The sequence below is a fragment of the Coregonus lavaretus genome (genome assembly GCF_964263955.1).
Source record: "Coregonus lavaretus genome assembly, chromosome: 5".
In the NCBI taxonomy this organism is placed as follows: Eukaryota; Metazoa; Chordata; class Actinopteri; order Salmoniformes; family Salmonidae; genus Coregonus; species Coregonus lavaretus.
In genome coordinates, this window is record NC_139992.1 from 68926489 (window position 1) to 68954116 (window position 27628).

General features: G+C 41.2%; 2 protein-coding genes across 2 annotated transcripts in view; both read left to right on the forward strand.

Moving 5' to 3' along the window:
- stxbp5l (syntaxin binding protein 5L) overlaps positions 1 to 4175 on the forward strand; it is a gene marked incomplete at its 5' end in the record, with an annotated part of 245729 nt that extends 241554 nt beyond the window's left edge. The window contains 2 exons of the mRNA XM_084162475.1: positions 198 to 418; positions 2097 to 4175. Coding sequence (XP_084018601.1) covers positions 198 to 418; positions 2097 to 2138 — 263 coding nt within the window. The 3' untranslated portion in view covers positions 2139 to 4175. The remainder of the gene's footprint in view (positions 1 to 197; positions 419 to 2096) is intronic.
- A 1330-nt stretch (positions 4176 to 5505) lies between these two features.
- Positions 5506 to 27434, forward strand: poglut2 (protein O-glucosyltransferase 2). The gene is made up of 10 exons (XM_084161357.1): positions 5506 to 6028; positions 8359 to 8564; positions 10530 to 10735; positions 11818 to 11895; positions 13287 to 13459; positions 13757 to 13994; positions 16528 to 16737; positions 16871 to 16960; positions 26081 to 26188; positions 27281 to 27434. The coding sequence occupies exons 1-10, from the start codon at positions 5838 to 5840 to the stop codon at positions 27296 to 27298; spliced, it is 1518 nt and encodes a 505-aa protein (XP_084017483.1). The 5' UTR covers positions 5506 to 5837; the 3' UTR covers positions 27299 to 27434.
- Positions 27435 to 27628: the final 194 nt, after the last annotated feature.

Genomic DNA, 27628 nt, shown 5'->3' on the forward strand with positions numbered 1-27628 from the left:
TCTCTACCTTTCTCTCGCTCGCTCTCTCTCTCTCCCTCTCTCTCTCTCTCTCGCTCGCTCTCTCTCTCTCTCTCTCTCTACCTTTCTCTCTCTCTCTCTCTCTCTCTCTCTCTCTACCTTTCTCTCTCTCTCTCTCTGTCGCTCTCGCACTCTCTCTCTCTATCTATCTCCCTCCCCTCCTCTCCATCTCCCTGTAGTTGGGGAGGCAGCAGCGGGTAAGGCCTCTCGGAGTTTGGCCCAGCACATCCCTGGTCCAATGGGATTGGAGAACATGAAGGCTGCAGCCGGCGGTGTCGTGGGGGACCTGGCCCGAGCCCGCATTGCCCTGGACCAGAGAGGAGAGAGGCTGGGCGAGTTGGAGGAACGCACCGCCCTCATGATGAACAGCGCCGAGACCTTCTCTACACACGCCCACCAGGTACGACCCACCAGCCAGTGATTGTGTGATGAAGCAACTTGGGGAAAGCAAGAGGGGTATGTTATAAGGTGATACGTACAGTTGAAGTCAGAAGTTTACATACACTTAGGTTGACGTCATTAAAACTCGTTTTTCAACCACTCCAGAAATTTCTTTTTGACAAACTATAGTTTTGGCAAGTCGGTTAGGACATCTACTTTGTGCATGACACAAGTAATTTTTCCAACAATTGTTTACAGACTGATTATTTCACTTATAATTCACTGTATCACAATTCCAGTGGGTCAGAAGTTTACATACACTAAGTTGACTGTGCCTTTAAACAGCTTGGGAAATTCCAGAAAATTATGTCATGGCTTTAGAAGCTTCTGATAGGCTAATTGACATCATTTGAGTCAATTGGAGGTGTACCTGTGGATGTATTTCAAGGCCTACCTTCAAACTCAGTGCCTCTTTGCTTGACATCATGGGAAAATCAAAAGAAATCAGCCAAGACCTCAGAAAAAAATGGTAGACCTCCACAAGTCTGGTTCATCCTTGGGAGCAATTTCCAAACGCCTGAAGGTACCACGTTCATCTGTACAAACAATAGTACGCAAGTATAAACACCATGGGACCACGCAGCCGTCATATCGCTCAGGAAGGAGATGTGTTCTGTCTCCTAGAGATGAACGTACTTTGGTGTGAAAAGTGCAAATCAATCCCAGAACAACAGCAAAGGACCTTGTGAAGATGCTGGAGGAAATAGGTACAAAAGTATCTATATCCACAGTAAAACGAGTCCTATATCGACATAAGGCCGCTCAGCAAGGAAGAAGCCACTGCTCCAAAACCGCCATAAAAAAGCCAGACTACGGTTTGCAACTACACATGGGGACAAAGATTGTACTTTTTGGAGAAATGTCCTCTGGTCTGATGAAACAAAAATATAACTGTTTTGCCATAATGACCATTGTTATGTTTGGAGGAAAAAGGGGGTTGGTTGCAAGCCGAAGAACACCATCCCAACGTGAAACACGGGGGTGGCAGCATCATGCTGTGGGGGTGCTTTGCTGCAGGAGGGACTGGTGCACTTCACAAAATAGATGGCATCATGAGGAAGGAAAATTATGTGGATATATTGAAGCATCTCAAGACATCAGTCAGGAAGTTAAAGCTTGGTCGCAAATGGGTCTTCCAAATGGACAATGACCCCAAGCATACTTCCAAAGTTGTGGAAAAATGGCTTAAGGACAACAGAGTCAAGGTATTGGAGTGGCCATCACAAAGCCCTGACCTCAATCCTATAGAAAATGTGTGGGCAGAACTGAAAAAGTGTGTGCGAGCAAGGAGGCCTCCAAACCTGACTCAGTTACACCAGCTATGTCAGGAGGAATGGGCCAAAATTCACCCAACTTATTGTGGAAAGCTTGTGGAAGGCTACCCGAAACGTTTGACCCAAGTTAAACAATTGAAAGAAAAGCTGAAATAAATAATTATCTCTACTATTATTCTGACATTTCACATTCTTAAAATAAAGTGGTGATCATAACTGACCTAAGACAGGGAATGTGTACTAGGATTAAATGTCAGGAATTGTGAAAAACTGAGTTTAAATGTATTTGGCTAAGGTGTATGTAAACTTCCGACTTCAACTGTACCTTACCCTGTGTGTCTTTTTTCTATCTGTTCTTCACAGGTGATGCTGAAACACAAGGACAAGAAATGGTATCAGCTTTAAAGGGAGGACAGCGGGCTGCAACTGCCCCTCTACCTGGTGGGGGGGCACTATGCTGGGACATGGACCTTTACTCGACGGACATGAGAGCGAGAGAGATAAAGAGAGACACAAGAGTGACTTTGTGTTAATGGGCCTCTGTAGGCCGTCTGTACATCATTGTCACAAAACTTGGACAGAGGGCAGTCACTTATCTAGACTATAGTGAGATGGACACAGACCAGGAAGTACGTTGGTAAGACAGGGGAACCCAAAGTGGATGATGACAGTCCATCAGTATGTGTGGGTGGGTTACCCAGATCTTGCTGTGTAGATACTCTAAAGTTAATAATCCAACAAGACTGCATGAAACTAAATGGATGAATACTAAAAAAGTAAAACTGCCATATTAAAAAGCAGCATGCTACTTTAACAGAGGGAAATAAAACAAAGTAAAACTTTTATTTAATAATATAAGCCAACAACAGAAAGTATGAAAAAAACTTTATATTTTTTGAAATATGGATGAAAAAATATATAAAAACGAAAATGTATACCTGCATAGCTATAAAGCCACATTTTTCTTTTAGCTTTTTTTTATTACTTTCATTTGGTTTTGAACACATTCTGAACACACACATCATTTCAGTTTCAACACTTCCTTTACACAATACTACTACTGATGATACTATTCATATTCCCACCATTAGACACTGAGCTCAAACTATATCGTTATCCAAGATCTCTGTGGTGTGCACACAGTGCAAAAACACAATCTATTCTTTCAACACATATCACCACACATTCTGAACAACTGAATTGTCGATTTTACTGGCACTAATTTCATTCTGTTGGCTGCTGCTACTGACTATACCTGTTATAAGGAAAAAAAAGGTACATTTCACCCCCCTGACAGAAATGTATGAACACAGAGAATATATTGATTAATAATGTGTGAACGGTTATGGAAATGAGATGTGTTGGCTGAGGTGGCACGGTGATAGTAGTCTGTGAGGTCTGGATTGAGTGTGTTTATATTTCTAATCTAAACATATATAACATAATGTAATAATTCACGTGCCATAAAGCAAGATGGGTGAAGCCCCTTACTGTAAACTAGCAAAGAGCTAATACTATGTGGTAGTAATGATGTGTTTGCTGTAGATGAGAGTAGGCTAGGTGAGCCCAACTTTTCAGTATGGCCGTTGATAGGCGTCTGTCGTTGTAACTGAGTTTCTGGTTCTTTTGACAGAATTGTGACATTCTCTTTTTTCTGTTTTGTTTTTTGTTGTTGTTTATTGCTTCTTCATTGGAATCTTCTGCTGCCTTTCTCATATTATGTATGAGTTTGTTGAGCCAGTGTGTGTCTCATGCAAGGCCATGTAAAGACAAAACTCTTACTCTTTCTTCTGCCAAAGCAATTCAACATGAATGAAGACGTCAGTTGGAGGAGTGTGTCATTATATGTTATTGTGGGTGGTGGGTCCAGTGTTTACATTTTGGTATCCAGAATGGTCCTCTTTTACACGTTGATGTTGAACTATGCTTCAGAAGTCTCCAGGTGTCATGTTGAACAGGAGTAGGCCTAGCTAAAATACTGAGGTAGAGTCGGATCCATTTAAATACTACTACCAATCCGGATAAAATATATCCTGCGGTCGGTCCGTGTTGTTGATCTATAAGGAGAAATGGAATAGGAGCCAGACTAATAATAACCTACCATCATGAGCCTTGCCGTTGTCAGGTGTCGTTGGCACATACAGTATACGGATCTTCTATGTTACACATACCGGTACATGTAAGGAATCCAGACTGATATGATTTTGAAGCAAAGGTGTTTATATTCTTCGTTTTACTCGTAATTGCTCTTGATGACCTTAATGTAAACCCCCTTATCCTCACCCCCTAGTGGATGGTGGTAGCCTCGTCTCTCCTAAATTATCATCTATGTACAAAGATTGATCTATGATACATGTTATTGTATATGTTTTACAAGTCAATAAGTGTACACGTAACACTGACAAATCCTCTCGTAACTGATAAAATGTGACATGAAAATACCATTATTTATTTTTCTGTTTTCAAAGGTTATGTTTGTATTTTCAAATAATATACGAAAGTCTTAATGATTGTTATGACCACAACAGTCACTCACTCTCCCTCACCGACGCTCACATATCCACCCTGCCTTGAACCACAGAAGGGTGGTTACCATGACCATACAGGCACCATTCTCCCACACAACATATGTTACACAACACAATCTAGCTGAGACACACACACAGGTAAAAACCTGCATTATCATTATTCATTTCACTCTGCTCCTTCTCAGGCTAATGAGACATTCCTAAAGGACAGACAGTCTACTGTACTGGGAGCCAGTCAGTCCCAGAACCTAGACAGAGTTAGATTCTATTGCCTGGCTGCTACAGTACTTGGTTGCTTTCCAGGCTAATATGAAGGTCATTGTCCATAACTGATTGTGGTGGTCTAATGAAGAGGGAACTGATCTATTTCTCTATGTGTACTTTACTGTCCCTGAGGTTTGTGTTGAGTTAGTACCAGTGCAGTTAACTTCAATGGCTGAGAAAAAGAAAAACGTGACTTCTACTGACATAAAGGGTGTTTTGTTTGTATGTTTTTTGTTTTTATATCAACTGTACAACAACGCTGGCTGGGAGTAAAGAAAAACACAAAAACATAGAAAAAAATGATATTCTTAGGATATTCTTTCTCTGTAGACGTCATACCTGTTAAATGAATCATGGTACTGTACCTGATTATTCTGGCTGTGTCTAAAGTCACTAGAACTCTTGTCCACACTGTTGTTTCCTGGCCAAGCCAACTGTTTCTCTGGTTGTTTTCTCAACGATGGCAGCAAAGTTTGTCTTGTTTAAATGGATTCTACCACCTTTTGTTCTTATTGATATTATAGTAGTGTAATAGAGATTACTGAAAAATGAACTGAAAATATGTTGATGCAAATCAAAAATTCAAATAAACATTGATTGATGTACACACCAGACAACCTTGTACTGCTATGTTCCCCAATATGACTTTTGTGACTTTTTGAAAAGTAAGGCTACACACTAAATGGCTGTAGTATGGAGCCATAACGATTGTTACAATTGTAAATGGAAGCCTTTTGTAGACCAACATTGCACCAATATATATATATATATATTAGGTCAATAAGTAAAATCCACTATCTTGGAACATTGAAACACAAACCACTCTTATGTAAAATTGCCCTAGCATTGCAATAAATAAGTTAGTCCAATGGCCTTTCCCTACCCGTCTGGTCCAATCAGCATCCCGCTCTACCAGACGTAGTGGGGGCGACCAATCAGATTGCCAGCCTCGCCTGTCTGCCTGCGAAGAACTTCTCCCCATATCGACCAGGATTTTGTGTGCATGTATGTTTTAACAGAAACTTTACCCGTAAAAATGTGACACAGACAACAGCAAACGAATAGAAATACGTTGTGTTGTGTATATGTGAATATAGTGTACACTAATCGAAACATTGCATCCGCATATTTGCCAGAAAGGGTGTTTCGCTGGATGTAGGCTGTGCACTGCTGGCGGCCAGATGTCGAATTATCCGGCGTTTCCTACATTTTACCGGGATGGGCATTTAAAGGTTTGAAATTCCATTGTACAAGAGCAGTTTGGAAGAGACAAGGGACCAAAGCATTTTCAGAAGAACCGAGTCGCAGAAACATGTTGTGTAGGGTGCTTTCGTTGTTTGTGTTGTGCTGTCTGGGGCTGTTGGAACAGACACCTCCCGGGGCTTCAACCGGCGTGGTGCCCAGTGCTACAAGAACTTTGGTATGGGGTTCTGGACTCCAGGCAAATGTTGTCCTTCCAGCTCGTTTCTTCTACATACAGACTGTGGACAGCTCGGGGAGAAAGTAAGTATGTCGTCATTCTTTAAGGAAACCTCCCAGACGATACAAAGCGGTTAGCTAGCTACCAATGGCATAGGCAGTCGACACAATGTAGCAGTGGAATAATAAAACCACACGTGAATTGTGATAGGAAGTGCAGATAAAGTAGAACCGGGCGCTTACGTCACTGAACAGACACGAATGTCTGTGTCCCTAGGGATGGAGATAGATAGTATTCGGGGACAACACTCATTGAACCCATCTTTGTGGCACCTCTCACTTGGTCAAATCAGGTGTCGCGGGTCTGGGTTCTCAGCGCATTTCACATTTTTCTCATGTCTGTCTTCTCCAAAAGTATAAATTGGCTGTTACACATTGTTCTAAATAAGTGTCCTCCACAGTAATGCCATTGTTGTTTTGGGTGTTTACTCACGAGGTTCACTTTTGGCCTACATAATTGTAACCTAATTTAACAGTTTTACATGCATACGTCACCTGGAGTTTATACCACAGATAGGCCTATAGTGCCTTCAGCAGGTATTCACACCCCTTGACTTTTTGTTTTGTTGCAGCCTGGATTAAATTTAGATTATTATTTTTTGTCACTGGCCTACAAACAACACCCCATAATGTCAAAGTGGAATTATGTTTACAAATGATGTCCTGAGCCAATAAGTATTCAACCCCTTAGTTAATGCAAGCCTAAATAGGTTCATGAGTAACAAGTCACATAAATTGCAGGGACACACTGTGTGCAATAATAGTGTTTAACATGATTTTTTGTGACAACCTCCATCTCTGTACCCCACACATAAAATTATCTGTAAGGTCCCTAAATCAAGCAGTGAATTTCAAACACATTCAACCACAAAGCCCAGGGAGGTTTTCCAATGCCTCGCAAAGAAGGGCACCTATTGGTAGATGGGTAAAAAAATTAAGCTGACATTGAATATCCCTTTGACCATGGTGAAGTTATTAATTACACTTTGGATAGTGTATCAATACAACCAGTCACTACAAAGATACAGGCATCCTTTCTAACTCAGTTGCCGGAGAGGAAGGAAACCACACAGGGAATTGTGGTCCTCTGTAGCTCAATTGGTAGAGCATGGCGCTTGTAACGCCAGGGTAGTGGGTTCGATCCCCGGGACCACCCATACGTAAAAATGTATGCACACATGACTGTAAGTCGCTTTGGATAAAAGCGTCTGCTAAATAGCATATTATTATTATTACTATTATAATTATATTATTATTTCACCATGAGGCCAATGGTGACGTTAAAACCGTTAAAGTTTAATAGCTGTGATAGGCGAAAACTCAAGATGGATAAAAAACACGAGTTACTCCACAATACTAACCTAATTGACAGAGTGAAAATAAAGAAGCCTGTACAGAATAAAAATATTCCAAAACATGCATCCTGTTTGCAACAAGGCACTAAAGTAATACTGCAACAAATGTGGCGACGCAATTCACTTTTTGTCCTGAATACAAAGTGTTATGTTTGGGGCAAATCCAATACAACGCATTACTGAGTACCGTTCTCCATATTTTCAAGCATAGTGGTGGCTGCTTCATGTTATGGTTATGCTTGTAATAGTTAAAGTCTGGGGAGTTTTTCAGGATAAAAAAGAAACGAAATTGAGCTAAGCACAGGCAAAATCCTAGAGTAAAACCTGGTTCAGTCTGCTTTCCATCAGACACTGGGAGATACATTCACCTTTCAGCAAGACAATAACCTAAAACACAAGGCCAAATCGTCACTGGAATTGCATACCAAGAAGACAGTGGCAGAATTACAGTTTTTACTTAAATCTGCTTAAATCTATGGCAAGACCTGAAAATGGTTGTCTAGCAATGATCAACAACCAATTTAACAGAGCTTGAAGAATTTTGAAAGAATAATGGGCAAATGTTGCACAATCCAAATGTGGAAAGCTGTTAGAAACTTACCCAGAAAGACTCACAGCTGTAATCACTGACACAGGTGATTGTAACATGTATTGACTCAGAAGGTTGAATACTTATCTAATCAAGATATATTAGTGTTTTATTTTTAATGATGTGTTTTTTACAAATGTTAGAATTTTTCTTCCACATTGACATTACAGAGTATTTTGTGTAGATCAGTGATATAAAATTACAATTAAATCAATTTTAATTCTACTATAACAAAATGTAGAAAAAGTCAAGGGGTGTGAATACTTTCTGAATGCACTATAATCTGATTTGTAGATACTATTGTGATCATATGATGGCCATCAGCTCAGCCAAATATAATATGCTCAGCTCACAGGCCTACATGTTGTTTCCCTCTCATGTTTGTATATGTCGTTGTGTATGCCATTCAGTTTCACATCATCTCCCGGAGAGAACACATTTGAGGTGAAGATCATGTCCCCAGTGGAACAGTTCACTAGAATCTGGGTGCAGGTTCTAGATCGCAAAGATGGCTCCTTTCTGGTGCGCTACAGAATGTATGCCAGCTACACAGACCTACACATCCACATACTGCTCAACGACAAGCACGTCGCCACGTCTCCATTCATTCTGAAAGGTAAACCAACAAACTCTCTTTCGCTCTCTCTCTCTCTCTGTCTCCCTCTCTCCCTCTCTTTCTCTCCCTCACTCTCTCGGTCTCTCTTCCTCTCTCTCTCTCTCCTTGTCTTTGTCAATTCAATTCAAAAGGCTTAATTGGCATGGGAAGTGTTACCACATACATTGCCAAAGCAAACATATAGACTTATCAAATCAATGGTGATGCAGATAGATAATAATAGGAAAAATTATAATACTCAATGAGTAATAACAATTAACAGGACAATATAGTAATAAATGAATGAGGACAATATTTAATTAGTGAGACACAGGTAGCAATGGTATTGTCCTGGTTGGTCGTTCCACTGGCTGTCCCTACGGGTGTGGCAGGAAGCAACATTTTTTGCAGCTAATATGGCACAAAGGGGTTTTTCTCCAAATAGATATTGGATTTTCATCTTTTCTGTTTTTGTTTCAAAATCTTTGTATTTGTTTTCAATTTTTGGGGAAGAAAATTGCCTGAAAGTCTGCATAGTTCTCGCAGTGTAGGAGAAAGTACAGCTCTGTCTCGACCTCTCTCTGAGGGCAGAGTGAGCACAATCTGTCCTCTCTGGGTAGCCATATCTACCTGTGACAGCCAGTTTCTATGGCCAGGCTGTGCTCACTGAGTCTATACAAAGCCAGTGTTTTTCTCAGATAGTCTGCCACTGTGTACAGTCTGTTTAGAGCCAAATAGCATTTAAGTTTACTTTCGATTTTTTGTGGTGTCTTTTCCAATAGGTGATATATTTAGCTTTTTGCTTACACTTGTTTTTAAATGATTATAACTTTTGGTGGCTCTTTTAATATTAATCAGAAGAGGCAATTGGCCTAATTCTGCTCTGCATTCGTTGTTTGAAGTTTTTCTCTGTACTCTGAGGATGCTCTTACAGAATTCCGAATGCAGGGTTTGTCAATGCTTTGTAAGCGAACCCCACACTTCACTGCCATATAATGCAGTTGGTTCTATTATTGATTCTAATATTTCCAGATCCTAATTGGTATGTCTAATTTGATAGATATTTTAATGGCATAGAGAGCCCTCCTTGCTTTGTCTTTCAGGTCATTCACGGCCAGGTTGAAGTTTCCTGTGGAGCAAATTTTTAGTCCCAAGTATGTGTAGGTGTGTGTGTTCTATAGGAGTGTTCCCGGTAAAAAAAAGTATATAGGTTTCCTTGACATCTGGACCTTTTCTGCAATATCATAATGTTTGAGATTGACTGTCAGTGCCCAGGTCTGACAGAACTTTTGCAGATGATCTAATTGTTGCTGTAGTACCTATTTTGTGGGTGACAGCAGTACCAGATTTTCTGTGTTAAGAATGAGACTGGGGGCTGTTGATTGCTCAAGCGTTTTGGCAAATTAATTTGTATAAATATGAAATAGACAAGTTGTTTCCATGTTTTACTCTGCGCCCTTGGGAAAATAAATCTGTATGTTTATCTCACATTCTGACTGCACATTTGTCACTTGTGTGCATTGATTTGATGACATTATATGTTTTTCCACCCACCACTTTCAATTAATTTGAGTAAAATGCCTACATGCCAAATTGAATCAAATAGTTTTTGGAAATCTACAAAGCAGGAGAAACATTGTTTTGTTTTGCATGTTTATCAATTAGGGTGAGTAGGGTATAAATATGGTCTGATGTTCAATAATTTGGTAGGAATCCAATTTAACTTTTGCTCAGGACATCATGTTCACTGAGAAAGTGTAGTAGTCTGCTGTTCATGAAGGCGCAGAATATTTTCCCCAGGTTGCAGTTGGCACAAATACCACGATAATTGTTTGGGTCAAATTTGGTGTAAAATTGGTGTTATTAGTCCTTGGTTCCAGATGCCAGGGAAACTGTCTTTCTCTCTGTGAGACACTACTGCATCTATAATGCTACATGAGGGTCATCTTAGCTTTCTATGCTCCCTTCTCCACCCCCTCTCTTTAGGTCCAGTGTACCATGATGGTTGTGACTGTCCTCAGCCCAGTGGTTCTGTGTGGAAGGAGGATATGCACTGCCCCGTGTCCTTCCCCCAGATAGAACAGGACCTGGCCCTGTTCCCCAGGGTGGACCCAGACCGCAATGCCCTGGAGGTGCCCCAGCGTTTCGGACAGAGACAGAGCCTCTGCCACTACACAATCAAAGACAACAAGGTTAATGGTAGACCAGGACTCATATTCAAAAATTATACCAGAGTGCTGATCTAGAATCAGGTACCCCCCCTCTCCATATAATCGTATTCATTATGATTCTAAAAAGCTAAACTGGTCCTATATCAGCCCTACTATTTCTGAATATGGGTAAAGGTTGAAGACACCAGAGCCACATGTTTTAGACACCAGGTAGTATTGGAAAGGCCCCCCAATAAGGCTAGAAGACAACGATTCATGGTACCTGTAATCATGCTATAACAGACAAACAGGTGTCAGTCAAAATGCAGCTTTGAATCTGACTATACAGGTGTCAGTCAAAATGTTGTAGATTTGAATCCAACTATACAGGTGTCAGTCCAAATGTTGTAGAGTTGAATCTGACTATACAGGTGTCAGTCCAAATGTTGTAGAGTTGAATCCGACTATACAGGTGTAAATCAAAATGCTGTAGAGTTGAATCTGACTATACTTATAAGCTTGGATTTGATACATCTCTAACACCCACTAACTGGATATGCTTCATCTCTTGCTTGAACCGTATTCCATATCCAAACTACAATAGGCATGTTCTGGATATATCCACTTTTCTTGTTTCCTTACACAATGCTGTGTTAACGCCACAATCCAGTGTGAGTGTGTGTCACTCGAGCGATGTCACACTGCCCTGGTAAGTGCCACTAGGTTTTATGCAGTGAGGTTGTGGTGAGCTGGTAAAGAGACGAGGTCAGCAGCAGTTCCCACTCACTACTGTGGTCATCTGGAATTACATACTAGCTCACTTGAATATACATCTACATAAATGTGAGCTTCCCAAGAGATGTTGATTATAAGATGTTGATACCATCACTGTTATGATTACAGCCAGTATTGACAATGTTATCAGAATTTTCTAACTTTTTTATCATGAACAATTTCTGTCCATCCAGGGGTGCTGCACTGCAGCTTGACCATGTGCTCGTCTCAACAGTGTGATATGTGCTGTCTGGGGGAGGGTTAAGAACAGAGCATAAGACCATTTTCCATTGTTTGCTGTAACACATGGACAATAAAGTTAATATTCTATTCTATATTTCCACCCTTAGGTCTACATTAAGACGCTAGGGGAGCATGTGGGATTCAGGATCTTCATGGATGCCTTCCTCCTCTCACTGACCAGAAAGGTGAGTTCTTGAAATTAAGTTAAAGGATTTGTCATAAGCATTGATTTAGGGAAAACTTTGCCACAGATTGAAACCACTGGCCTATCTTTGACTTCACCATCTATTGTTATCTCAAGATTTGGCATCTTCCATAAATTGTAGCCCCGAATCCACCATAGAAATAGTTAGAAAGAATAATCCTGTAATATGGATAACTATTGAAAGTTAGCCGATATGTGTTTTTCTACACTGTAATGGACACGGTGCAACCTTTGGTAGGTAAGCTGCGTGCAGGCTTCGGCTGCTGTACAGCAAAGCCAAGTCAACTCATGCTTATGGTTCTCACAGGGGAAGTGAAATGGTTTCAATGACTTTGCTCATGATCATGCACGCCGCAAATGACATGTAACTAAGTTCCTTGAATTTTATTTCACTTCTGGTTTCTAGTTTACGTTACACCAATCAAAGCAGTGGAGCGTGTAGTGAAGCAAAACTTTAGTGGTCAAAACCATTAATCTTGGGGCGACGGGGGAGTAGGTTTGAAAAATGCTATCATATCACAGAATAATACAATTTTGAAATAAGTTAACATTTACAAATGATCAAATGGATTATGAGGTGCAAAAACATAGGTTTGAACCCCCTATTTTAATTGCTCAGGTGGTGGACACAAGGCTGTTTGGCTCATCTCAGTTGCGAAGAGGAATAACTTTGCCGCTGTTTCTGATTTAATATTTTTTTTAATGACCATTTACTTTGGAATGAGGAAGTCCTTGTTGAGGCATAGCATTCACTATTGAAAGACAAATGCCCTCCAAGGCTGATCGGAAGGAGAGGTTTTGCTTGCACCAATCAGATTCCTTAGAATCTGCAATGACCGACATGGTGGGAGCTAATGGAAGGTGTTGGGGTTGATTCTAGGACAGGCCTGGGTTAGTTGTCCCAGTGGCCACTAGATGGCACTGCTGACCCATGAAGATGGCAGCCTATGGCATTTCTGTAAAGAATAAATGTGAACTTAATTTATAAAGGCTGGGTTATGTATCCGGGTATATATATATTTTTTATTTTATTTTTTTATATATATTTTTAAGCGTACAAAGAGCATATGTAGAACAGAGTAGAAGACACATTTCCGTTGTTCGCTGTAACATGGGCAATAAAGTTGTAATGTATTGTAGGTGATGTACGTTCTAAGCCCAGTGTCTTCTCTCTCACTCTTTCTCACTTTTTTTTTCTCTCTCTCTCTCCCTCTGTCTCTCACTCCCTCTGTCTCTCACTCCCTCTGTCTCCCTTCTCCTCTGTCTGTCTCTTCTCTCTGTCTTCTCTGTCTCTCTCTGTGTGTGTGTGGTCAGGTAGTGATGTATGTTCTAATGCCAGTGTCTCCTCTCTCTCTCTCACTGTGCGGTCAGGTGCGGGTCCCAGATATAGAGTTCTTTGTGAACCTGGGGGACTGGCCCCTGGAGAAGAGGAGGCCCTCAGAAAGGCTCCACCCCATCTTCTCCTGGTGCGGCTCCAACGACACACGCGACGTCGTTATGCCAACCTACGACCTCACCGAGTCAGTCCTGGAGACCATGGGAAGGCAAGCACCACTGTTGCTTTCCTCATTTTATCTTTGTGTGTCATCCATTATACAGAGGCCCAAGTGATGCTACAGCCACAAAAATTTTTTCCCATAATGTACTATTATGATAGCGTATTAGATTCAAAGGGAAATGTGAGCTGGACAAATAATATAATCCAAAATAGGATAGTGGGGCCCACACACTCAACTGGTTAGTGACAACATTTTAAAGAAAATTATCTTTATCAGGTCTGTGTGCTAGCCAATCGCATCTGTTGCTCATTTCGACTTACACGTTTCTCCTCCAATGAGCAGAGTGAGTCTGGACATGATGTCGGTCCAGGCCAATACGGGGCCTCCGTGGAGGGAGAAGAACGCCACAGCGTTCTGGAGGGGGCGGGACAGTCGCAAGGAGCGCCTGGAGCTGGTGAAGCTGGCCAGGGCTCACCCCGACATGGTGGATGCAGCCTTTACCAACTTCTTCTTCTTCAAACACGATGAGAGCCTCTACGGACCGCTGGTCAAACACGTCTCCTTCTTTGACTTCTTCAAGGTGAGATAGATGTGGTGTAGGCAGAAAAGGTATCCAGTCTTTGCAGATGAGACAGACTCACTCCCAGGCTAGCTGGATCATAAATTAGAGACCTCGCTGCTTTGGGGTAGGTAATGATAAAGTTTGGGTTGATTACTGATGTTATCAATATATTTAATTTATAAGTCCATAATTAGAAAATGCACACGTTGATCATTTTTACTCTCTTAACGGTGACATTTGACCATTTTATTTAATGGGGCAGATAATTGCTTGTAAAACAAAAAGAACAAGGGTTGAGACTTGTAAAAATGAGAGAACGGTTTGGAGGAGACTTTATGCCAGAGATAAATGAAAAAATAGTCGATTTTAATAGTTCACTTTACAAGGCAATTTACACATGGCAACGCATGGAAACGAGAGATCAGTAAAGTGCTTTCCAGTCATGAAGCCAACAAATAAAAACATTGCAGCCTGCAGGTAGAAAATATCCTGATAAAAATAAATATCCTATAAATCACATTGGCTACGCATGGCCTGTCTGCAACGAACTTGAAACATTGTATCAACTAACTTGGGTCCAGCCTGATGCTGGTGCTAGCAAACTTGCAACATTGTATAAAATATTCTGAGCCCTCAGAGTTTCCAGCTCCAGTGAGCTTGGGACAGACACAGCTGTAGGCTATTTTGCGCAAGGGATAAGAGCTCATCAGGTAGACCTATTTTCTGACGTTTCCACTGGATCAGAGCATGACATTTTTCCCTTTCACATTGAGTGGTTATCGAAAGGAGGAAGGCCCTAAAAATTGTCAAAGACTCCAGCCACCCTAGTCATTGACTGTTCTCTCTGCTACCGCATGGCAAGCAGTACCGGAGTGCCAAGTCTAGGTCCAAAAGGCTTCTTAACAGCTTTTACCACCAAGCCATAAGACTCCTGAACAGCTAATCATGGCTTCCCGGAATATTTGCATTGTCCCCCCCACCCCACCCCCTCTTTTACGCTGCTGCTACTCTCTGTTTATTATCTATACATAGTCACTTTAACTCTACCCACATTTTTTACTTATCTATTTTTTACTTAACAATTATTTTTCTTAAAACTCCATTGTTGGTTAAAGGCTTGTAAGTAAGCATTTCACTGTATGTGGCAAATAAAATTTGATTTGATTTGAAAGGGAGAAAGCTGGGAAGATCATTCAAATACATTGAGGAACTATTCTCATTGTAAAAACAGACTTCATTTGCTTGCTGTTTGAGGTGAAAACAACATTACTTTGAGTAGCTCCACAGCTCATTAGTGGTGGTGCATTAAGCCAATCAGAAATACTATCAGATCCCCAAATTGGCACATTTATATGCCTACATTTGCAGGCCAGGTAGCCTATAGCCTACTTCTATGCATAATCAGGTGTGCGTCTTTCCTTACACCTCGATCACACTGTTTGCGCTGTTCTGTGAAGGGAGTAGTACACAGCGTTGTACGAGATCTACAGTTTCTTGGCAATTTCTCGCATGGAATAGCCTTCATTTCTCAGAACAAGAATAGACTGACGAGTTTCAGAAGAAAGTTATTTGATTCTGGCCATTTTGAGCCTGTAATCGAACTCACAATTGCTGATGCTCCAGATAATCAACTAGTCTCAAGAAGGCCAGTTTTATTGCTTCTTTAATCAGCACAACAGTTTTCAGCTGTGCTAACATAATTGCAAAATGGTTTTCTAATGATCAATTAGCCTTTTAAAATGATAAACTTGGATTAGCAAACACAACATGCCATTGGAACACAGGACTGATGGTTGCTGATAATGGGCCTCTGTACGCCTATGTAGATATTCCATTAAAAATCAGCGATTTCCAGCTACAATAGTCATTTACAACATTAACAATGTCTACACTGTATTTCTGATCAATTTGATGTTGTTTTAATGGACAAAAAAATTGCTTATCTTTCGAAAACAAGGACATTTCTAAGTGACCCCAAACTTTTGAACGGTAGTGTATGTAATGGGGAATTGATAGACACTAACAATCAAGGCAAACAATTCACACAATGAAGTTATGAAACAATGAATGTGCACAAATCGGCGGGAGAGAGCGCATTGGAGAGAGACTTACATTGTGCATATTAGCTACACTCCCCTTCTTCTTGGACTGTGCCATCCACGCGGCCTCCGCAATGGATTAGTCTCAGCCTCTGCAATGGATTAGTTCACTGAGATGGCCGCGAATCAGACAGGTGTCTCGTGTGCCATTGAAAAATATGTATTTGCTACTGCTCGACAAAAAAAAAAGCTCAGTTGACCAACAGCCAATTGCCCAAACAATCAACCATTCGACTAATTGGGGTCAGCCCTACTGGATTTACAATCATTTAAAATTGAGATTCTCCATTGAGTTTGCTTTTTAGTCCAGGAATAGGCTTAATCTGTATCTGGTAAACCAGCCCTTTCAACCCCACAGGAAATGTGTCAGGAACAAGCATAAACACCCCAAAAGACTGATTTTAAAATGTAACTGAACACTCTTACCACCCCACCTCTGTCTCCTCTGACAGTATAAGTACCAGATCAACATAGATGGCACGGTGGCAGCCTACAGACTGCCCTACCTGCTGGCTGGGGACAGTGTGGTGCTGAAGCAGGACTCTGGTTACTATGAACACTTCTACAGCCAGCTCAGACCCTGGGTACACTACATCCCCATCAGAGCAGACCTGGCTGACCTGCAGGAGAAGATCCATTGGGCCCGTGAGCAAGATGAAGAGGTGATGATTGATGAATACGCTGTTGGATTTGTAATGTACTTCAAAGTTTCAAACATATTGCGGGAACATACAGTATGTAGGCACACATTTTCCCCATTCTGTTCAAAAGCTCAGTATGATCTCGCTCTTCCAGGCAAGAAAAATCGCAGTAGCCGGTCAACAATTTGCCCGAAATCATCTGATGGGGGACAGTATATTCTGTTACTACTACAAACTCTTCCAGGTAACATTTCACTTTACACTACGACTACATTGATTAACTCTATATACTCTGTATACACTCAAGATTCAGACCCCGTCGATCACAAGGCTGCACACTTCAGATTAGAGATGTATTTAGTAAGTAAGTTAAGAGTTTGCCTTTGTGGAGAAACTTGAGAACCTGGATAACTGAAGGTAGTAGGTACACCTGCAGGGCGGCAGGTAGCTTAGTGGTTAAGAGCGTTGTGCCAGTAACCGAAAGGTCGCTGGTTCTAATCCCCGAGCCGACTAGGTGAAAAATCTGTCGATGTGCCCTTGAGCAAGGCACTTAACCCTAATTGCTCCTGTAAGTCGCTCTGGATAAGAGCGTCTGCTAAATGACTAATTATTATTATTATTATTATTATAATTATTACACAGGGCTGTGGCGGTCATTACATTTTGTCAGCTGGTGATTGTCAAGCAAATAACTGCCGGTCTCACGGTAATTGACCTTTAATTAACATAAACACATTTAACATCTCCTGGCTTCCACGCATAGCCTACAAGCCACTGATGCAGACCTTTGGAACATCTACATTTTAAAAAGTCTAATAAATCCATGTAAAATAGCCTACACCATCACAATAAATCCATTATTTATTTTAGACAGGTCTAAAGAAACATGATATGAAGAAAATGTAGTCTATTTCAGAAGAACACAATAGCATACTCTGAGTTGTCCTTATGTTAGGTCCTGATCTGGCTATGGGCTACACTAGTTCATTTAGCAGACATGATTTGCTTAGAATTCCCATGGCATTATTTTATAGTATGAAGAATACAATTGAACATAGCTGAATAAAATAGAAATGATTTTTTTCTCCAAACAATTTGAGGGAGTGTGCACATGCGGCTATTCTGTGTTGAGCGGTTAACAAAGAAACAGGTACTCCTATATGCTTAATTTAGGAGTTATGTAACTTCAGTTGTGATACAAATGTTGGGCTATATGTTTTGATTTTTATACATTCTAAGGCTGCATGATGCGAATCTAATAAAAAAAGTTGCATGAAAGGCATGAGCTCTGCTTAGTTTTTTTGCGCAAGCTGTACACACTTCATCAGTCTCTCATTCACAATTTGATAATGCTTTGAATTTCCCGGCGGCATCCCCTTTGTGTGGCCGTAATGCCCCCTAAAAGAATCCATGCCTTTTGCGGCCTGTGGCCGTTGTGCCCTTGGGCTGAATATAATAATTATGATTCCCTTCTCCCGACTGCGCGCTCCGAAGCACCTCTCACTCACATGGCTCTCCGTCATGTGATCTGGTCTTTCTTACAGGCTATAAGTAAAGTCATACACATCGGGGACACAACTGCGCACATCCTTATCCAATTCCGAGGCACATATTGAAGATCTTGGAAGAACTGTCCACATTTACAGTGGGGGAAAAAAAGTATTTAGTCAGCCACCAATTGTGCAAGTTCTCCCACTTAAAAAGATGAGAGAGGCCTGTAATTTTCATCATAGGTACACGTCAACTATGACAGACAAAATTAGGAAAAAAAATCCAGAAAATCACATTTTAGGATTTTTTATGAATTTATTTGCAAATTATGGTGGAAAATAAGTATTTGGTCAATAACAAAAGTTTCTCAATACTTTGTTATATACCCTTTGTTGGCAATGACACAGGTCAAACGTTTTCTGTAAGTCTTCACAAGGTTTTCACACACTGTTGCTGGTATTTTGGCCCATTCCTCCATGCAGATCTCCTCTAGAGCAGTGATGTTTTGGGGCTGTCGCTGGGCAACACGGACTTTCAACTCCCTCCAAAAATTTTCTATGGGGTTGAGATCTGGAGACTGGCTAGGCCACTCCAGGACCTTGAAATGCTTCTTACGAAGCCACTCCTTCGTTGCCCGGGCGGTGTGTTTGGGATCATTGTCATGCTGAAAGACCCAGCCACGTTTCATCTTCAATGCCCTTGCTGATGGAAGGAGGTTTTCACTCAAAATCTCATGATACATGGCCCCATTCATTCTTTCCTTTACACGGATCAGTCGTCCTGGTCCCTTTGCAGAAAAACAGCCCCAAAGCATGATGTTTCCACCCCCATGCTTCACAGTAGGTATGGTGTTCTTTGGATGCAACTCGGCATTCTTTGTCCTCCAAACACGACGAGTTGAGTTTTTACCAAAAAGTTCTATTTTGGTTTCATCTGACCATATGACATTCTCCCAATCCTCTTCTTGATCATCCAAATGCACTCTAGCAAACTTCAGACGGGCCTGGACATGTACTGGCTTAAGCAGGGGGACACGTCTGGCACTGCAGGATTTGAGTCCCTGGCGGCGTAGTGTGTTACTGATGGTAGGCTTTGTTACTTTGGTCCCAGCTCTCTGCAGGTCATTCACTAGGTCCCCCCCGTGTGGTTCTGGGATTTTTGCTCACCGTTCTTGTGATCATTTTGACCCCACGGGGTGAGATCTTGCGGGGAGCCCCAGATCGAGGGAGATTATCAGTGGTCTTGTATGTCTTCCATTTCCTAATAATTGCTCCCACAGTTGATTTCTTCAAACCAAGCTGCTTACCTATTGCAGATTCAGTCTTCCCAGCCTGGTGCAGGTCTACAATTTTGTTTCTGGTGTCCTTTGACAGCTCTTTGGTCTTGGCCATAGTGGAGTTTGGAGTGTGACTGTTTGAGGTTGTGGACAGGTGTCTTTTATACTGATAACAAGTTCAAACAGGTGCCATTAATACAGGTAACGAGTGGAGGACAGAGGAGCCTCTTAAAGAAGAAGTTACAGGTCTGTGAGAGCCAGAAATCTTGCTTGTTTGTAGGTGACCAAATACTTATTTTCCACCATAATTTGCAAATAAATTCATTAAAAATCCTACAATGTGATTTTCTGGATTTTTTTTTCTCAATTTGTCTGTCATAGTTGACGTGTACCTATGATGAAAATTACAGGCCTCTCTCATCTTTTTAAGTGGGAGAACTTGCACAATTGGTGGCTGACTAAATACTTTTTTTCCCCACTGTACTTTTCATCAGCCAATAAAATGAGTAGGCCTAACGAACAGCAAAAGCACTAGCCTATGGCAATCTACTATCCCCCATAGTACAAAAGTTGACCTATTCTGTGTAAGAAAGAAATATTCCAAACATTGTCTGGGACAGTTGTGGGATGCGATAGATCCCAAATTAAAACAACCACTAGCATTAAAAAAAACTTTAAGTAATGAGGCTGACGCAACAGATCAGAACGTTTAACTTAAAATGTTGATAAACTATTAGGCTATTTCTTCACATAATAAGTGCAGCAATCCGCACACGGCAGTAGGCTATAAGCGTGAATGTTCCATTAGCAGGAAAACACCATTCTCAAAAGTGACTGAAGTTGCGATTATGCATTTAATGCTTTTATTATAAAGGTGCATTTTTATGGGGACAATTATCTTCCCCAAACTTGAAACTCCAGTTAGGCTCTACGCCCGTTGTAAAGCGGATTAATGTGCTTAATTTTAAGAAGTTATTTTGCCACTTTAGTTGTGATACAAACCTTATCAAAACATATAGGCCTATGGGCTAGGCTACATGAGGTGTGCGACTGATTTGAAAAAGTCGCAAAAAAAGGCGTGCTGTTTCTTGCCTTAAGCTGGGCATCATTCACAAGTGATAATATATAATTCACAAGTGATAGGCTAATATTGTCACCCATCAGACTATCCTTGATTTAATATTGTCTTTACTAAATAATATACAGTCGTGGTCAAAAGTTTTGAGAATGACACAAATATTAATTTTCACAAAGTCTGCTGCCTCCGTTTTTATGATGGCAATTTGCATATGCTCCAGAATGTTATGAAAAGTGATCAGATGAATTGCAATTAATTGCAAAGTCCCTCTTTGCCATGAAAATGAACTTAATCCCCCAAAAACATGTCCACTGCATTTCAGCCCTGCCACAAAAGGACCAGCTGACATCATGTCAGTGATTCTCTCGTTAACACAGGTGAGAGTGTTGACGAGGACAAGGCTGGAGATCACTCTGTCATGCTGATTGAGATAGAATAACAGACTGGAAGCTTTAAAAGGAGGGTGGTGCAAGAAATCATTGTTAACCATGGTTACCTGCAAGGAAACACGTGCCGTCATCATTGCTTTGCACAAAAAGGGCTTCACAGGCAAGGATATTGCTGCTAGTAGATTGCACCTAAATCAACCATTTATCGGATCATCAATAACTTCAAGGAGAGCGGTTCAATTGTTGTGAAGAATTCTTCAGGGCGCCCAAGAAAGTCCAGCAAGCGCCAGGACCGTCTCCTAAAGTTGATTCAGCTGGATTGGGGCACCACCAGTGCAGAGCTTGCTCAGGAATGGCAGCAGGCAGGTGTGAGTGCATCTGCACGCACAGTGAGGTGAAGACTTTTGGAGGATGGCCTGGTGTCAAGAAGGGCAGCGAGGAAGCCACCTCACTCCAGGAAAAACATCAGGGACAGACTGATATTCTGCAAAAGGTACAGGGATTGGACTGCTGAGGACTGGGGTAAAGTCATTTTCTCTGATGAATCCCCTTTCCGATTGTTTGGGGCATCCGGAAAAAAGCTTGTCCGGAGAAGACAAGGTGAGCGCTACCATCAGTCCTGTGTCATGCCAACAGTAAAGCATCCTGAGACAATTAATGTGTGGGGTTGCTTCTCAGCCAAGGGAGTGGGCTCACTCACAATTTTGCCTAAGAACACAGCCATGAATAAAGAATGGTACCAACACATCCTCCGAGAGCAACTTCTCCCAACCATCCAAGAACAGTTTGGTGACGAACAATGCCTTTTCCCGCATGATGGAGCACCTTGCCATAAGGCAAAAGTGATAACTAAGTGGCTCTGGGAACATAACATCAACATTTTGGGTCCATGGCCAGGAAACTCCCCAGACCTTAATCCCATTGAGAACTTGTGGTCAATCCTCAAGAGGTGGGTGGACAAACAAAACCCCACAAATTCTGACAAACTCCAAGAATTGATTATGCAAGAATGGGCTGCCATCAGTCAGGATGTGGCGCAGAAGTTAATTGACAGCATGCCAGGGCGGATTGCAGAAAAAATACATGTAATCTATGCACTTAAATAGCAAATGGAGGACGCTATTCCCGTGGTTCATTGTCATGCCAGCCAGGTAGGCTATACTCCTGTTGTAAAGAGAAGCAATGTGCTTAATATTAGGAAAGTTGAGAAATAAATATAGTAGGCCTAGCCTATAGAAAGCTGATGGGATTCTCCTCTTTTTAAGAGGCCATCAATCTGTTATCTCAGGCAATTGCATAGCCTATAGAAATGTTGCACAACATGAGCTCATATGCTCTCATGAAGTGTTTGATTAGATTTTTGAAAACATTTGCATTGATGTCAGAGTGATTAGAGGGACAATAGAGTGCTGAGTACCAGGCAGTTAGCAAGTTTGGTAGGCTACTAATGACCATCAGCAGCATCAGAGCTTGGAGAAGCCTAATTACCGTGACTAAACGGTCACCTGGAATTTGACTACCGTCATGACTCGTGACCGCCGGTGTAGCAGTAATACGGTCACCGTAACAGCCCTAGGTACATGCACTTGTTTCATTGTTGGTCCTAAAGAACTATGTGTTGAAAGTGTGGCTATTGTTTCATGCACCCTTGTTATCATCATCAGCAGCTTGCGTATCTCTTCTCTTATCTTCCCATCTCTACCTGTCACTTTTATACCCCCACTTCAAGGACAGTAATTACTCGTACAGAGGCCAGGTATTCCTAGGTCGGGCTACTCCTCAGCTATGACACTGTCACATCAGGGCTCGACCCTCAACTTCCACCTTATCACCTTGGCTTGGGCTAGGGTAGAATAGAAGGGCCCACCTATTGGAATGACACCTGGGCGGATGACCCCTGGCTAGAAAAGGGTGTCATGGAACCATTCCATGGTACGCCTCCAAAGAGTGAATTTAATTCAGCTTATTGAGTCCAAGCTAATAACATGATAACCAAGCTTCCCATCCATGCAACTGGGTCGTCATGGAAAGAACCGTGTCTGGCTGACAAGGAAGAAATGTTTTGGCAGTGGATCTTGTTTTGTGACTTCTCTGTCTTCGCACTGTCAACAGTGAGGTTTTGCATGCTCAGTTCAGACCCTACATGTGTTACTGTTTTATATTGGTGGTGTATGCTGACCTTGAAGAAGCAGTGGAGTCCCTTACAGCATGTGTACCTTCAACAGTTGCTTTGGCTTTGTTGGTTGTTTTCAATGTGGTTTTACATGTTCCTCAATTTGGATTGCCCCTAATGTTACTATCCTCCCTCCCAGCCCTTAAAAGAACATTCATTATAATATAGTAATGTTTCAGTCAAATGCAATACATGTTTATCAATGTCGGTTTTAATCATGAGAATATATATATATATATTTTTTTTTTACTGAAAACTATAGATGTAGCCTCGACGTACATTTTATTCATTTAAAAGACACTCTTATCCAGAGCGACTTACAGTAGTGAGTGCATACATTTTCATACTTTTTCATTCTGGTCCCCCGTGGGAATCGAACCCACAACTGGCGTTGCAAGCGCCTCGCTCTACCAACTGAGCCACACAGGATACAGATGGGAGATGGACGTTTTTTTCCCTTTGCACTATTTCAAACATAAAGAGTGTACCTGTGTGTTTCATTCAATGCCACATTAAAAACACAATGCTGAATCAGATGTGTTAACAAGAGCATGCACAACCTACAGCTCAGGACAAAGAGTGAAGAGCAGTAACCCGCTAAACCAAACCACCTCCACCTGCCTCCGGCCTTGGTCCACCTCTGAGCCCACAGGTCAGGTGGGTCATCGGGTATCATGAAGCGCCGTGGCGCAGCCCCTCCCTGTGTTTTCTCTGGGAAAGGAACACTGGCCCAGGGACATAATGGTGATGTGTCTCTCCCTGGAGTGCTTTATTGGAGCCCATAACCCAGCAGTTGCAGAAATTAATGTTTAAACTGACAACTTTCTGTCTTAACGAAAGATATCAGCCATAAAGATAGGTGTGTTTTATGAGGGATAGTGTTGGAGGTCAAAAAAGCTAGGACTACTTGTGTTCCTTGTTGGAAACCGAATGAATGTGCTCATTTTGCCTTCTCATCTTGTGTACATATTATAAATACAGTGGGGGGAAAAGTATTTAGTCAGCCACCAATTGTGCAAGTTCTCCCACTTAAAAAGATGAGAGAGGCCTGCAATTTTCATCATAGGTACACGTCAACTATGACAGACAAATTTGAGAGAAAAAAAATCCAGAAAATCACATTGTAGGATTTTTAATGAATTTATTTGCAAATTATGGTGGAAAATAAGTATTTGGTCAATAACAAACGTTTCTCAATACTTTGTTATATACCCTTTGTTGGCAATGACACAGGTCAAACGTTTTCTGTAAGTCTTCACAAGGTTTTCACACACTGTTGCTGGTATTTTGGCCCATTCCTCCATGCAGATCTCCTCTAGAGCAGTGATGTTTTGGGGCTGTCGCTGGGCAACACGGACTTTCAACTCCCTCCAAAGATTTTCTATGGGGTTGAGATCTGGAGACTGGCTAGGCCACTCCAGGACCTTGAAACGCTTCTTACGAAGCCACTCCTTCGTTGCCCGGGCGGTGTGTTTGGGATCATTGTCATGCTGAAAGACCCAGCCACGTTTCATCTTCAATGCCCTTGCTGATGGAAGGAGGTTTTCACTCAAAATCTCACGATACATGGCCCCATTCATTCTTTCCTTTACACGGATCAGTCGTCCTGGTCCCTTTGCAGAAAAACAGCCCCAAAGCATGATGTTTCCACCCCCATGCTTCACAGTAGGTATGGTGTTCTTTGGATGCAACTCAGCATTCTTTGTCCTCCAAACACGATGAGTTGAGTTTTTACCAAAAAGTTATATTTTGGTTTCATCTGACCATATGACATTCTCCCAATCCTCTTCTGGATCATCCAAATGCACTCTAGCAAACTTCAGACAGGCCTGGACATGTACTGGCTTAAGCAGGGGGACACGTCTGGCACTGCAGGATTTGAGTCCCTGGCGGCGTAGTGTGTTACTGATGGTAGGCTTTGTTACTTTGGTCCCAGCTCTCTGCAGGTCATTCACTAGGTCCCCCCGTGTGGTTCTGGGATTTTTGCTCACCGTTCTTGTGATCATTTTGACCCCACGGGGTGAGATCTTGCGGGGAGCCCCAGATCGAGGGAGATTATCAGTGGTCTTGTATGTCTTCCATTTCCTAATAATTGCTCCCACAGTTGATTTCTTCAAACCAAGCTGCTTACCTATTGCAGATTCAGTCTTCCCAGCCTGGTGCAGGACTACAATTTTGTTTCTGGTGTCCTTTGACAGCTCTTTGGTCTTGGCCATAGTGGAGTTTGGAGTGTGACTGTTTGAGGTTGTGGACAGGTGTCTTTTATACTGATAACAAGTTCAAACAGGTGCCATTAATACAGGTAACGAGTGGAGGACAGAGGAGCCTCTTAAAGAAGAAGTTACAGGTCTGTGAGAGCCAGAAATCTTGCTTTTTTGTAGGTGACCAAATACTTATTTTCCACCATAATTTGCAAATAAATTCATTAAAAATCCTACAATGTGATTTTCTGGATTTTTTTTTTCTCAATTTGTCTGTCATAGTATGACGAAAATTACAGGCCTCTCTCATCTTTTTAAGTGGGAGAACTTGCACAATTGGTGGCTGACTAAATACTTTTTTCCCCCACTTCTACTTTTCAGTTTATTGAGAAGTCATTGAAAACAGATGCCCTTCTTTCAATTATTGAACTGATATGCTTTCAATTCGAGTTGACCCCTACCCTGTTTCATAAATATGAATCTGAAGACCTAGTATGAAGTTGAACTTTTTTGTGTATCATTGTTTTGCTACTTGTATGACAGGATTGTGGGATATGTTATTTTTTTTTCATCTCCAAAATAGAACTAATATTTTGACACCTGTGAGTTATTATGGTAAGTAGTGAATGATGGGGCCATGACAGGGTGACATGACAAAGCGATCTGTTGTGTAGTGAAGTTTTCTTATTTTCATCGTCACTTCATCAACTTTAATATATATTTTTTTCCATGTTTCTCTTTTTTTCTGTTGACTAGGAGTATGCCAAGTTGCAGGTGACTGAGCCTAAGGTCAGAGAGGGCATGGAACGGGTCGAGCAGCCCACTGATGACCTCTTCCCATGCTCCTGCCACAGGATACCACAGGTAAGCGTCAAGACACAGGCTAATCTCTATTACAGCATGTAGGGAGGAAAAAAAGGATTGCACAAGGGATTGCATAATATCTCTGATCCCACTGCAGTCAACCATGAACTGGGCTCTCAGTGTTTTGACAACAGGAGATTCTGATATATGATAGAGCTGGGACTATAAACCGAAAATTATTGGCAAATCAAATGTTATTTGTCAAATGCTTCATAGACAACCGGTGTAGACTAACAGTGAAATGCCACCTAAACAGGCTGAAATTCCAGACGTAAAAAAAAAAGCTCTTACACTAAAAGGGCATTAACATTTTCACAATTTCAGAGTGTTATTTCGACCCCATAGTGTACAAAAAACGAATACTAAAAATAATAAAGCAAAAATCACATTTTTGACTGCACTGCTCCTTTAATGTTATAAACTTAGCATACTATTCTTCTGAATTGATCAATTCAGGCAATTTATTGCGATATGGATTTTTGTCCATATTGCCCAACTCTAATACAGTATATGATCATCTGCCCCCTATGTCTACAATGCTAAAGGAATGTCCCCGCCAGTGTCTTTTTACAGGCTGCTGTCTGTCAAAGTTGACATGAAAACAGATCTTTGGCAAAGGGATATCCAATCAACTGATTGCGTTGCATTCATATAATACATTTTACAAAATGCATTTGCCACAAAGAGCTACCCCCCCCCCCCCCCCCCAAAGAGCAAGCCAACCACTGAAGGAGCTGCCAAGATATGTTAGAATTTTAACCTAATGTGATATTATACAGTGTTGAATGTGTCTTTACAGGAGCAGCATTGTCATACTTTCACTGGAGAAATTTTTTTGTAAAGTAAATGTATGAAAATAACCTAAGCTGGTTTTATATAAATCCAAACGTATCATAAATGTTATGTTGCAAATAACACACTACTCTAGCAATCTTTTAAAGTCTTTTTTTGTAATACACATGCGCATGGATCAAAGATTCCAAGGGAACAGATGTATTGTATTGAATAGGAAAAGCTTTATGGCATTGCATGGTTTTTATAACCCTGTCGTGCATATGAAGTTTGACAGATTTTTTTATGTTTGCTTTTCAGGCCAAGGATGAATTATGATTGGTCCACTGTTCAATTATAAAACAATTGCATTTTTATCTGATGTTCCTGTGTTGTAAAATTTTGTTTTTGCCAAAATGTGAATTGTGGGCTTGTCATGTTTATAATAAATATTTTTTCATTGTTTGTATGTTAACACTTGTTGTGTTCTTTTCTTCCTTCAATATATGCACAAACCATATCAAAGGTTCAAGTTATACACAATAGAGGCATGTAAAGACAAAAACACAGATGTTAGTTGATTATATGGTAGACTCATTGCATTGTTTTCCTTGTTAGATTTCCATGTAATAGCCCTATAGACTTGCTGTACTGATAGCTTTAGGGAAA

Excerpts from the sequence above, each read along its gene's own strand:
- poglut2 (XM_084161357.1), top strand. The coding sequence starts at position 5,838 with ATGTTGTGTAGGGTGCTTTCGTTGTTTGTGTTGTGCTGTCTGGGGCTG. Across the intron at positions 13,460-13,756 it reads GTCCTGGAGACCATGGGAAG|AGTGAGTCTGGACATGATGT; the intron begins GCAAGCACCACT and ends TCCAATGAGCAG. Across the intron at positions 16,738-16,870 it reads CCCGTGAGCAAGATGAAGAG|GCAAGAAAAATCGCAGTAGC; the intron begins GTGATGATTGAT and ends TCGCTCTTCCAG.